This window comes from Callithrix jacchus, chromosome 10 (genome assembly GCF_049354715.1).
Source record: "Callithrix jacchus isolate 240 chromosome 10, calJac240_pri, whole genome shotgun sequence".
Lineage (NCBI taxonomy): Eukaryota > Metazoa > Chordata > Mammalia > Primates > Cebidae > Callithrix > Callithrix jacchus.
Window position 1 is genome coordinate 71,473,773 of NC_133511.1, and position 13,876 is coordinate 71,487,648.

The 13,876-nt window shown below is 41.1% G+C and overlaps 1 protein-coding gene across 1 annotated transcript; it reads right to left on the bottom strand.

Annotated features, from left to right (window-relative positions):
* Window positions 1–11,995: 11,995 nt before the first annotated feature.
* Window positions 11,996–12,943, bottom strand: LOC100402240 (olfactory receptor 52E8-like). Its single transcript, XM_008990832.5, has one exon. It carries the CDS (start codon window positions 12,935–12,937, stop codon window positions 11,996–11,998), a length of 942 nt encoding a protein of 313 aa, XP_008989080.3. The 5' UTR covers window positions 12,938–12,943.
* Between the last annotated feature and the right edge of the window lie 933 nt (window positions 12,944–13,876).

Consider the following 13,876-nt stretch of genomic DNA (forward strand, 5'->3'; position numbering starts at 1 on the left):
GGCAACATTTGAGCCGGCGCAGTGGGTCGCTGCATGGGAAATTGCACGGATCCCGGTTCCCAATCAGCGGGTGACTGAAATACCTGGGAGTCAACCTTCCAACTTAGGAAAGGGAAAAAGAGGGGCTCTGAGGCGGCGAGCCAGGTGACAAGGCTCGGCAGGTCCCACTCCCACAGGGACAAGCAGGGCGGCGATTCCATACGCCCAGGGTTGAGAGTTGCACTGCTGATGCAACTGAGCCCCGGACGGTGCAGCTCGGTGGGGGAGGGGCATCCCCCATTGCCGAGGCAATCCGACCCTATGGAAGTATACTCCCATTGCTGTCACAGCCTGCTGTTGCCGAGGCAACCCGCCATAACAGAGAGACTCTGCCAATACAGAGGCAACAGAGCAGAGCTGATGACAGCAGGGCGGTGCTCTCAGCAACAGGGCAAAGCCCAAGGCAACAGAGCAGAGCCCGCCACAGTAGGGCAGAGCCAACGCCAACAGGGCAGAGCCTCGGCAGGCAAATAGTGACTAGACTGCCCCCTAGCTGGGCAGGAAAGTGCAACAGATACTCATAAAGAAAGCTCTAACACCCTGAGACAGAGCATCTGAGGGAAAAAAAAAGGGTTTTATGAGTTCTGCTGCAGCAGACTTAAAAGTATTTGCCGAACAGTCCTCAATGAACAACAGAGCTCACAGCTCAGCACTTGAGCTCCTATAAAGCACAGACTGTCTGCTCAAGCAGCTCCCTGACCCCTGAATATCCAAAGAGTCACCTCAAAAAGGACTGATTAAACTGACATTTGGTGTGCATTATTCTGGGACAAAGATAGCAGAAGAAGAAACTGGTAGCATCCCTCACTGTTCTGCAGCTGCTACAGGTGTACCCCAGACAAGCAGGGAATGGAGTGGACATCAGCAGTCATACAGCAGAGGGGTTAGACTGTTAGAAGGAAAACTAAGCAACAGAAATAATTCACCATCAACAATCTGGGCATCCACTCAGAGGACCAACTGAAAAGTCAGCAACTACTCAGACCACAGGAAAATAAACCTACAAAGATGGGAAGAAACCAGCGCAAAAAGGAGGAAAACACCCAAAACCAGAACACCTCACCTCCTACAAAGGAACAAAACTACTCACCAGCAAGGGAACAAAGCTGGATGGAGAATGAGGGTGATGAAATGACGGAATCAGACTTCAGAAGGTGGATAATGAGAAACTTCTGTGAGCTAAAACAACATGTTCTAAATCAATGCAAAGAAACTAAGAACCTTGAATAAAGATTTGAGGAAATGATAACAAGAATGGATAACTTAGAGAGGAATATAAACGAATTTAAGGAGCTGAAAAACACAACACGAGAACATCGCAAAGCATGCATAAGCTTCAACAGCCGAATTGATCAAGCAGAAGAAAGAATATCAGAAGTCGAAGATCAACTCAATGAAATAAAAAATAAAGAAGTTCTTTGAGACCTATGAGAACGAAGACACAACATACCAGAATCTCTGGGACTCATTTAAAGCAGTCTTCACAGGAAAACATATAGCAATAAGTGCCCATATGAGAACAGTGGAGCGATCCAAAATTGATACCCTATCATCAAAATTGAAAGAGCTACAGGAGCAAGATCAAAAACACTTAAAACCTCGCAGAAGATAAGAAATAACTAAGATCAGAGCAGAACTGAAGGAGATAGAGACACGAAAAACCCTTCAAAAAAATCAATAAATCCAAGAGCTGGTTTTCTGAAAAAATCAACAAAATAGACAAACCACTAGCCAGACTGATAAAAAAGAAAAGAGAGAACAACCAAATAGATGCAATAAAAAATGATAAAGGGGAAATCACCGCAGATTCCACAGAAATTAAAACCATCATCAGAGAATATTACAAACAACTCTATGCACATAAACTAGTAAACCTGGAAGAAATGGATAAATTTCTAGACACCTGTGTCCTCCCACGCCTAAACCAGGAGGAAGCCGAAACTATGAATAGACCAATAACAAGGTCAGAAGTTGAGGTAGCAATTAAGAGCCTACCACACAAAAAATGCCCAGGTCCAGATGGGTTTACAGCCGAATTCTACCAGACACACAAAGAGGAGCTGGTACCATTCATTCTGAAACTATTCCAAATAATCCAAAAAGAGGGAATCCTTCCCAAATAATTTTATGAGACCAAAATCATCCTGATACCAAAACCCACCAGAGACTCAACAAGAAAATAAAACTTCAGGCCAATATCCGTGATGAACATAGATACAAAAATCTTCAATAAAATACTGGCAAGCCAATTGCAACAGCACATCAAAAAACTTATCCATCATGATCAAGTAGAATTCATCCTGGGGATGCAAGTCCGGTTCAACATACACAAGTTTATAAATGTAATTCACCACATAAACAGAACCAAAAACAAAAACCACATGATTATCTCAATTGATGCAGAGAAGGCCTTTGACAAAATTCAACAGCCCTTTATGCTAAAAACCTTCAATAAACTTGGTATTGATGGTATGTATCTCAAAGTAATAAAAGATATTTACGACAAACCAACAGCCAATATCATACTGAATGGGCAAAAACTAGAAGCATTCCCTTTGAAATCTGGCACTAGACAAGGATGCCCTCTTTCATCACTCCTGTTCAACATAGTACTAGAAGTTCTAACCAGAGCAATCCGGCAAGAAAAAGAAATAAAGGGTATTCAAATAGGAAAGGAGGAAGCCAAATTGTCTCTATTTGCAGATGACATGATAGTATACCTAGAAGACCCCATCGCCTCAGCCCAAAATCTCCGGAAACTGATAAGCAACTTCAGCAAAGTCTCAGGATACAAAACCAATATGCAAAAATCACAAGCATTCCTATACACCAATAACAGACTGAAAGAGAGCCAAATCAAGAACAAACAGCCATTCACAATTCCTGTAAAAAGAATAAAATACCTAAAAATACAACTCACAAGGAACGTAAGAGATCTCTTCAAGGAAAACTACAAACCACTGCTCAAGGAAATAAGAGAGGACACAAACAGATAGAGAAACATTCCATGTTCATGGTTAGGAAGAATCAATATCATGAAAATGGCTATACTGCCCAAAGTAATTTACAGATTCAATGCTATCCCCATCAAGCTACCACTGACTTTCTTCACAGAACTGGAAAAAACCACCATGAACTTCATATGGAACCAAAAGAGAGCCCACAGAGCCAAGTCAATTCTAAGCAAAAAGAACACAGCGGGAGGCATCACGCTACCGGACTTCAAACTATACTACAAGGCTACAGAAATCAAAACAGCATGGTACTGGTACCAAAACAGAGATATAGACCAATGGAACAAAACAGAGGCATCAGAGGCAACACAGCATATCTAAAACCATACAATCTTTGATAAACCTGACAAAAACAAGCAATGGGGAAAGGATTCCCTGTTTAATAAATGGTGTTGGGAAAACTGGCTAGCTATGTGCAGAAAGAAGAAACTGGACCCCTTCCTGACACCTTACACTAAAATTAACTCCAGATGGATTAAAAACTTAAACGTAAGACCTGGCACCATAAAAAACCCTAGAGGAAAATCTAGGCAAAACCATTCAGGACAGGTGTAGGCAAGGACTTCATGAACAAAACACCAAAAGCATTGGCAACAAAAGCCAAAATAGACAAATGGGACCTAATCAAACTCCACAGCTTCTGCAGGGCAAAAGAAACAATAACTAGAGTGAATCGGCAACCAACAGAATGGGAAAAAATTTTTGCAGTTTACCCATCTGACAAATGGCTGATATCCAGAATTTACAAAGAACTCAAACAAATTTACAGGAAAAAACAAACAAGCCCATTCAAAAATGGGCAAAGGATATGAACAGATACTTTTCAAAAGAAGACATACATGAGGCCAACAAACATGAAAAAATGCTCATCATCACTGGTGATTAGAGAGATGCAACTCAAAACCACATTGAGATACCATCTCATGCTAGTTATAATGGTGATCATTAAAAAATCTGGAGACAACAGATGCTGGAGAGGATGTGGAGGAATAGGAACACTTTTACACTGTTGGTGGGAGTGTAAATTAGTTCAACCACTGTGGAAGACAGTGTGGCGATTCCTCAAGGCCTTAGAAATAGAAATTCCATTTGACCCAGCAATCCCATTACTGGGTATATATCCAAAAAACTATAAATTATTCTACTATAAGGACACATGCACACGAATGTTCATTGCAGCACTGTTTACAATAGCAAAGACCTGGAACCAACCCAAATGCCCATCGATGATAGACTAGATTGGGAAAATGTGGCACCTATACACCATGGAATATTATGCAGCAATCATAAAGGATGAGTTTGTGTCCTTTGTAGGGACATGGATGAATCTGGAGAACATCATTCTCAGCAAGCTGACACAAGAACAGAAAATGAAATACCGCATATTCTCGCTCATAGGCAGGTGATGAAAAAAGAGAACACATGGACACAGGGAAGGGAGTACTACACACTGGGGTCTACTGGGGGGAATAGGGGAGGGACAGCGGGGTGGGGAAGGGGGAGGGATAGCCTGGGGAGAAATGCCAAATGAGGGTGAAGGGGAAGACGGCAGCAAAACACACTGCCATGTGTGTACCTATGCAACTATCTTGCATGATCTGCACATGTACCCCAAAATCTAAGATGCAATAAAAAAGAACCACTAGGAATGAATTTAACATATCTTCAACTTTTAGAAATCTAGTCCAAAATGGTTTTGTACTCAGTAGAAACCATTCTGAATGGTTAAAAAATAAATACATTACACTTTAGGAATGTGTGAACAGTTTTTTTGTTCTCTTTTCAATTGTGGCTATACGTTTTAACTTTAACAGGATTTAAGGATTAAATATAAGATGGCTAAAGTAATATAACTAAATCTTTTTTTTTTTTTTAATTTTTTATTGGATTATAGGTTTTGGGGTACATGAGCAGAGCATGCAAGACAGTTGCATAGGTACACACATGGCAGTGTGCTTTGCTTTTCTTCTCCCCTTCACCCACATTTGGCATTTCTCCCCAGGCTATCCCTCCCCACCTCCCCCTCCCACTGGCCCTCCCCTTTTCCCCCCAATAGACCCCAGTGTTTAGTACTCCCCTTTCTGTGTCCATGTGTTCTCATTTTTCATCACCCACCTATGAGTGAGAATATGCGGTGTTTCATTTTCTGTTCTTGTGTCAGTTTGCTGAGGATGACGTTCTCCAGATTCATCCATGTCCCTACAAACAACACGAACTCATCATTTCTGATTGCTGCATAATATTTCATGGTGTATATGTGCCACATTTTTCCAATCCAGTCTATTATCAATGGGCATTTGGGTTGATTCCAGGTCTTTGCTATTGTAAACAGTGCTGCAATGAACATTCGTGTACATGTGTCCTTATAGTAGAACGATTTATAGTCCTTTGGATGTATACCCAGTAATGGGATTGCTGGGTCAAATGGAATTTCTATTTCTAAGGCCTTGAGGAATCGCCACACTGTCTTCCACAATGGTTGAACTAATTTACACTCCCACCAACAGTGTAAAAGTGTTCCTTTTCCTCCACATCCTCTCCAGCATCTGTTGTCTCCAGATTTTTTAATGATCGCCATTCTAACTGGCGTGAGATGGTATCTCAATGTGGTTTTGATTTGCATCTCTCTGATGACCAGTGACGATGAGCATTTTTTCATATGATTGTTGGCCTCATATATGTCTTCTTTCGTAAAGTATCTGTTCATATCCTTTGCCCACTTTTGAATGGGCTTGTTTGTTTTTTCCTGTAAATCTGCTTGAGTTGTTTGTAAATTCTGGATATCAGCCCTTTGTCAGATGGGTAGACTGCGAAAATTTTTTCCCATTCTGTTGGTTGCCGATCCACTCTAGTGACTGTTTCTTTTGCCGTGCAGAAGCTGTGGAGTTTCATTAGGTCCCATTTGTCTATTTTGGCTTTTGTTGCCAATGCTCTTGGTGTTTTGTTCATGAAGTCCTTGCCTACTCCTATGTCCTGGATAGTTTTGCCTAGATTTCCTTCTAGGGTTTTTATGGTGCCAGGTCTTATGTTTAAGTCTTTAATCCATCTGGAGTTAATTTTAGTGTAAGGTGTCAGGAAGGGGTCCAGCTTCTGCTTTCTGCACATGGCTAGCCAGTTTTCCCAACACCATTTGTTAAACATGGAATCCTTGCCCCATTGCTTGTTTTTGTCAGGTTTATCAAATATTGTATAGTTGTATGTATGTTGTGTTGCCTCCGGTGCCTCTGTTTTGTTCCATTGGTCTATATCTCTGTTTTGGTACCAGTACCATGCTGTTTTGATTACTGTAGCCTTGTAGTATAGTTTGAAATCCGGTAGTGTGATGCCCCCCGCTGTGTTCTTTTTGCTTAGAATTGACTTGGCTATGCAGGCTCTCTTTTGGTTCCATATGAAGTTCATGGTGGTTTTTTCCAGTTCTGTGAAGAAAGTCAATGGTAGCTTGATGGGGATAGCGTTGATTCTGTAAATTACTTTGGGCAGTATAGCCATTTTCACGATATTAATTCTTCCTAACCATGAACATGGAATGTTTCTCCATCTGTTTGTGTCCCCTCTGATTTCGTTGAGCAGTGGTTTGTAGTTCTCCTTGAAGAGGTCCCTTACGTTCCTTGTGAGTTGTATTCCGAGGTATTTTATTCTTTTTGTAGCAATTGCGAATGGCAGTTCGCTCTTGATTTGGCTTTCTTTAAGTCTGTTATTGGTGTAGACGAATGCTTGTGATTTTTGCACATTGATTTTATATCCTGAGACTTTGCTGAAGTTGTTTATCAGTTTCAGGAGTTTTTGGGCTGAGGCGATGTGGTCTTCTAGGTATACTATCATGTCGTCTGCAAATAGAGACAATTTGGCTTCCACCTTTCCTATTTGAATACCCTTTATTTCTTTTTCTTGCCTGATTGCTCTGGCTAGAACTTCCAGTACTATATTGAATAGAAGTGGTGAGAGAGGGCATCCTTGTCTAGTACCAGATGTCAAAGGGAATGCTTCCAGTTTTTGCCCATTCAGTATGATATTGGCTGTTGGTTTGTCATAAATAGCTTTTATTACTTTGAGATACATTCCATCGATACCGAGTTTATTGAGGGTTTTTAGCATAAAGGGCTGTTGAATTTTGTCAAATGCCTTCTCTGCGTCAATTGAGATAATCATGTGGTTTTTGTTTTTGGTTCTGTTTATGTGGTGAATTACGTTGATAGACTTGCGTATGTTGAACCAGCCTTGCATCCCTGGGATGAATCCTACTTGATCATGATGAATAAGTTTTTTGATTTGCTGTTGCAATCGGCTTGCCAATATTTTATTGAAGATTTTGGCATCTATGTTCATCATGGATATTGGCCTGAAGTTTTCTTTTCTCGTTGGGTCTCTGCCGGGTTTTGGTATCAGGATGATTTTGGTCTCATAAAATGATTTGGGAAGGATTCCCTTTTTTTGGATTGTTTGAAATAGTTTTAGAAGGAATAGTACCAGCTCCTCCTTGTGTGTCTGGTAGAATTCGGCTGTGAACCCGTCTGGACCTCGGCTTTTTTTGTGAGGTAGGCTCTTAATTGCTGCCTCAACTTCAGACCTTGTTATTGGTCTATTCATAGTTTCAGCTTCCTCCTGGTTTAGGCTTGGGAGGACACAGGAGTCCAGGAATTTATCCATTTCTTCCAGGTTTACTAGTTTATGTGCATAGAGTTGTTTGTAATATTCTCTGATGATGGTCTGAATTTCTGTGGAATCTGTGGTGATTTCCCCTTTATCATTTTTTATTGCATCTATTTGGTTGTTCTCTCTTTTATTTTTAATCAATCTGGCTAGTGGTCTCTCTATTTTGTTGATCTTTTCAAAAAACCAGCTCTTGGATTTATTGATTTTTTGAAGGGTTTTTCGTGTCTCAATCTCCTTCAGCTCAGCTCTGATCTTAGTAATTTCTTGTCTTCTGCTGGGTTTTGAGTTTTTTTGATCTTGCTCCTCTAGCTCTTTCAATTTTGACGATAGGGTGTCAATTTTGGATCTCTCCATTCTCCTCATATGGGCACTTATTGCTATATACTTTCCTCTAGAGACTGCTTTAAATGTGTCCCAGAGGTTCTGGCACGTTGTGTCTTCATTCTCATTGGTTTCAAAGAACTTCTTTATTTCTGCCTTCATTTCGTTGTTTACCCAGTCAACATTCAAGAGCCAGTTGTTCAGTTTCCATGAAGCTGTGCGGTTCTGGGTCGGTTTCTGAATTCTGAGTTCTAACTTGATTGCACTATGGTCTGAGAGACTGTTTGTTATGATTTCAGTTGTTTTGCATTTGTTGAGCAGTGCTTTACTTCCAATTATGTGGTCAATTTTAGAGTAGGTGTGATGTGGTGCTGAGAAGTATGTTTATTCTGTGGATTTGGGGTGGAGAGTTCTGTAAATGTCCACCAGGTTTGCTTGCTCCAGGTCTGAGTTCAAGCCCTGGGTATCCTTGTTGATTTTCTGTCTGGTTGATCTGTCTAGTATTGACAGTGGAGTGTTAAAGTCTCCCACTATTATTGTGTGGGAGTCTAAGTCCTTCTGTAAGTCATTAAGAACTTGTCTTATGTATCTGGGTGCTCCTGTGTTGGGTCCATATATGTTTAGGATCGTTAGCTCTTCTTGTTGTATCGATCCTTTTACCATTATGTAATGGCCTTCTTTGTCTCTTTTGATCTTTGTTGCTTTAAAGTCTATTTTATCAGAGATGAGAATTGCAACTCCTGCTTTTTTTTGCTTTCCATTAGCTTGGTAAATCTTCCTCCATCCCTTTATTTTGAGCCTTTGTGTATCCTTGCATGTGAGATGGGTTTCCTGGATACAGCACACTGATGGGTTTTTGCTTTTTATCCAATTTGCCAGTCTGTGTCTTTTGATTGGTGCATTTAGTCCATTTACATTTAGGGTTAATATTGTTATGTGTGAATTTGATACTGCCATTTTGATTCTAAGTGGCTGTTTTGCCTGTTAGTTGTTGTAGATTCTTCATTATGTTGAAGCTCTTTAGCATTCAGTGTGATTTTGGAATGGCTGGTACTGATTGATCCTTTCTATGTGTAGTGCCTCTTTTTGGAGCTCTTGTAAAGCAGGCCTGGTGGTGACAAAATCTCTGAGTACTTGCTTGTTCGCAAAGGATTTTATTCTTCCTTCACTTCTGAAGCTCAGTTTGGCTGGATATGAAATTCTGGGTTGAACGTTCTTTTCTTTAAGAATGTTGAATATTGGCCCCCACTCTCTTCTGGCTTGTAGTGTTTCTGCCGAGAGATCTGCTGTGAGTCTGATGGGCTTCCCTTTGTGGGTAACCCGACCTTTCTCTCTGGCTGCCCTTAGTATTCTCTCCTTTATTTCAACCCTGTTGAATCTGACGATTATGTGCCTTGGGGTTGCTCTTCTTGTGGAATATCTTTGTGATGTTCTCTGTATTTTCTGCAATTGAGTGTTGGCTTGTCTTGCTAGGCGGGGGAAATTTTCCTGGATGATGTCCTGAAGAGTATTTTCCTGCTGGGATTCATTCTCTTCCTCCCCTTCTGGTACACCTCTCAAACGTAGGTTAGGTCTTTTCACATAGTCCCACATTTCTTGGAGACTTTGTTCATTCCTTTTTGCGCTTTTTTCTTTGATCTTGGTTTCTCGTTTTATTCCATTGAGTTGGTCTTCGACTTCAGATATTCTTTCTTCTGCTTGGTCAATTCGGCTATTGAAACTTGCGTTTGCTTCACGAAGTTCTCGTATTGTGTTTTTCAGCTCCTTTAATTCATTCATATTCCTCTCTAAGGTATCCATTCTTGTTATCATTTCCTCAAATCTTTTTTCAAATCTTTTTTCAAGGTTCTTAGTTTCTTTGCATTGATTTAATACATGATCTTTTAGCTCACAAAAGTTTCTCGTTATCCATCTTCTGAAGTCTAATTCCGTCATTTCGTCACAGTCATTCTCCGTCCAGCTTTGTTCCCTTGCTGGTGAGGAGTTTTGGTCCTTTCTAGGAGGCGATGTGTTCTGGTTTCGGGTGTTTTCCTCCTTTTTGCGCTGGTTTCTTCCCATCTTTGTGGATTTGTCCACTGGTCGTCTGCGTAGTTGCTGACTTTTCGTTTGGGTCTCTGAGTGGACACCCAGAATGTTGATGATGAAGTATTTCTGTTGCTTGGTTTTCCTTCTACCAGTCTAGCCCCTTCGCTGTACGACTGTTGAGGTCCACTCCAGACCCTGCTTGTCTGGGGTGCACCTCTAGTAGCCGTGGCACAGCGAGAGATGCTACCAGTTTCTTTTTCTGCTCTCTTTGTCCCAGGATGATGCCTGCCTAATGACAGTCTTTTGGATATAGAGGGGCCAGGGAGCTGCTTGAGGAGACAGTTTGTACTTTATAGGGGTTTAATTGCTGAGCTGTGCACTCTGTTGTTCATTCAGGGCTGTTAGGCTGCTATGTTTGATTCTGCTGCAACACAGCTCATTAAACAACCCTTTTTTTTTTCTCAAATGCTCTGTGTTGAGGGGTTTGGGCTTTATTTTTGGATGTCTGATCAGGTGTCCTGCCCAGCTCAAAGGCAGACTAGCCACTGTTTGGCTGTCGAGGCTCCGCCCTGCTGTTGTGTGATTCGCGCTGTTCCTGCCGGCTCTGCTGTGGTCTTTGCCACGCCCTGCGGTGGAGTCTCTTTGTTGTAGCGTGTTGCCTCAGCAACGGCAGGCTGCGTCAGCAGTGGGCGTGTATCTCAGTTGGGGCGGGTTGCCTTGGCAACGGCTGGCTGCCTCAGCAGTGGGCGTGTATATCAGTTGGGGCAGGTTGCCTCCGTAGTGGTGGACGCCCCTCCCCCACAGAGCATCTCGGACCGTCTGCCCGGGATAGTTTGAAATCGCGGTTTTGTTCGTCCCACTGGGTATCCCAAACATCTGTCCCTGCAATCCCCTGGGCTGGGATACTGTGCAAGTCTCATTCAGTCTCAAGTCCAGCCCTCTCAAGTCTCAGGTTGCCGGTTCAACAAGGCACCCGGACAAGCGCGCCATGTGGGGATTGCTGGGTAGGGCCGGCCGCCGCCGCCCCGGCTGCCGGCTTCGCCAGGCAGACCTACTGCCTGGCGTCCCGTGTCTTTTTATACTTGGGAGTTTCCCCGTTCTGTGGGCAACAAAGATCAGTCTGGAAATGCAGCACTGACTCACCGTTTGCGAATTCAACGCGGGCTCCAATCCTGGGTTGTTCTCACAGCGCCATCTTGAGTCCCCTCTCATAACTAAATCTTTTATATGCTATTTATTAAAACATAAAATAATTTCTGCAAAAAAAGAGAATGTCTGCTTTTGTTATTCTAGGTATCTGGATCCAAACTACCAATTATAATCTGTTACTGCAGAATTTTCTGAACTACAGTTCACTCATATGAAAATGGAAATTTTAACAGTTACCTTATCATAGAGCTCACATAACAAACAAGTATGTCACTTTCAGTAAATTATTTAAAATAGTAAGTGCCAATGAATTAATTGATGTCATTGATATTTTGAGAATCCTGTCACCAAAATTACCTATAATGACTGAACAAATTTTATTCCATTGCTTTCCTAGTCCCTTTGGTGACTCAGAAACTGCAAAAATTTTAAAATTGTATGGCTTAATTAACTACTCCCCACTAACAGTTGGATCCTCAGATGAAACATTTTACAGTCTTAAGTATTAAGCTATTAATCCAAAAACTAAAGAATAACTCCTTTGTAGGGTTACCTTGGGTGACCAAGCCATATAAGTGTAAGCACTTTATAAAAGACACAATCTTTACAGATTATATTATTACCATCAATAAACACATTACTATGCTTAAACTCAAAAAGTTGTGGAGAAGGGAATGTCATTATTGTTCATATTCACCCTTGCTACCTACATTCTAACTTTTTAGGTGATACACTTTTTACCATGAACATATGGAGGAAATATTAATTATTAGACATTTTAAGACTACTGGTGGTTAACCATCTTTTAAGAAAAAGATCCTCAATACTTGCTTTCGAATCTGCTTTGTCCTGACCCCATAGATTACAGGATTGAGGGCTGGTGGAATAACTACATATAGATTGGCTAAGAGGATGTGGATATATTGAGGGATATTGTGGCCAAAACGATGTGTCAAGAAAGAGAAAAATGCTGGTGTAAAAAAGGCTAAAATAACACCAATGTGGGAGCCACAGGTATTGAGAGCTTTGAGCCGGGCCTCCCAGGAGGGCAAGCAGAAGACTGCATAGAGGATCCTCACATACGAAAGCATAATAAAAATTACATCTAATGATAAAATAAATACATCCCCAAGGCCAAATATTATGTTGACTTTGATGCTGGCACAGGCCAGACGGGCAATGCCCATGTGCTCACAATAAGTATGAGGGATGATATGGTGCTCACAGAAAGGCAATCTTAGGAGAAGAAACACCAGTGGAGCCACCATACACAGGCTCCGTAGAGTAGCAATGCCTGCAATGAGGCTGATGATTTTGCTGGTGAGGATCATGGTGTATCGAAGGGGTTTGCAAATGGCAATGTAGCGGTCAAAGGCCATGGCCACCAACACAATGCTCTCCATGGCAGTGAAGAAATGGATAAAGAACATCTGAGAAAGGCAGCCTCCAAAAGATATTTCCTTGAGGCTGAACCAGAAGATGCTCAACATTTTGGGGATGGTGGCTGTGGATAAGCCCAGGTCAATGAAATCCAACATGGCCAGAAAGTAGTACATAGGCTCATGGAGACTCCGCTCAGTCTGGATCACAAACAAGATAACAGCGTTTCCCAGAAGTGCAACAAGATACACAAAGAAGAAAGGAAATCCAATCCAGATGTGCACATCTTCCAGTCCTGGGATGCCCTGGAGCAGGAATGAAGAAGGATTGACCTGGGTGTCATTAGAAATGGCCATTCTCCCTGCTACTATTGGTGATTGTGTGTATCAGAGTTAGGAATTGGCTTCTCATTAGTGATTTTTGTTCCATTTTCTTCTTTCTTCAGACTCGTGGTAGAATGCAAAATCGCATTTTAATACTGCTTTTATTTCATTTGATATTATCAACACTTTATGCCATCCTTATCTCAACATCAGATAGTTCCAGGAATAGAGTTAGTCTTACTCTTCACCAGATCCTTTCTTCCACAAAAGGTTGAACAAGAAGAGGGAGGAGACGATATCTATCTATCAGGTAATTCGGGGTAAGAAGTGAGAATCATAAATGTCTTTGTTCTCTGCATCTGGTGGTGTTACAAATATAGCAGCTAATGCACATGAAATATAATTTAGGTAATCCAATGCATTCTCCTATTAGAGAATTTGATCATTAATATATGTCATATCTATTAATACATATATTAATGTTTAGTTATTTATATATAAACACATATACTTAATTATACATACATACATCTGAAAACAGAAACTACACACTTACTTTTGTTTATTTATGCACCTAAAACTTCACACGTATAAGTTCTCAGAAAACATGTTTGTCAAGCAAAGGAGTAAGAGGAAATAACAACAACCACCATGACCCGTGTGATTAGCAATGTAATTTTCATTTTTACTTGGTCTTCCAAAAGCAATCTTCATCCAAAATATCTTGTATCATGAATAAAGGCTCAGATGAAAACATTTTGCACGAGGACTTTTAAAGTTAGGGTAAAACTTGAGTTTATGCAATATCTTAAATTGAAATGGTCTAATTATCTACCAAATATGCAAAATTTCAAACTCATTGAGGGAATTATTTCATGAAGTTCAATCAGGTACACCTACAGAGTTTCTAATTCTCTGGGCCCTACTGTATTCAAATTCTATTTTACCTTGCTTATGCATGGAAAATGCTAT

Bases quoted from the DNA above. Each gene is read 5' to 3' on its own strand.
- LOC100402240 (XM_008990832.5), bottom strand. From the start codon at position 12,937: ATGGCCATTTCTAATGACACCCAGGTCAATCCTTCTTCATTCCTGCTC.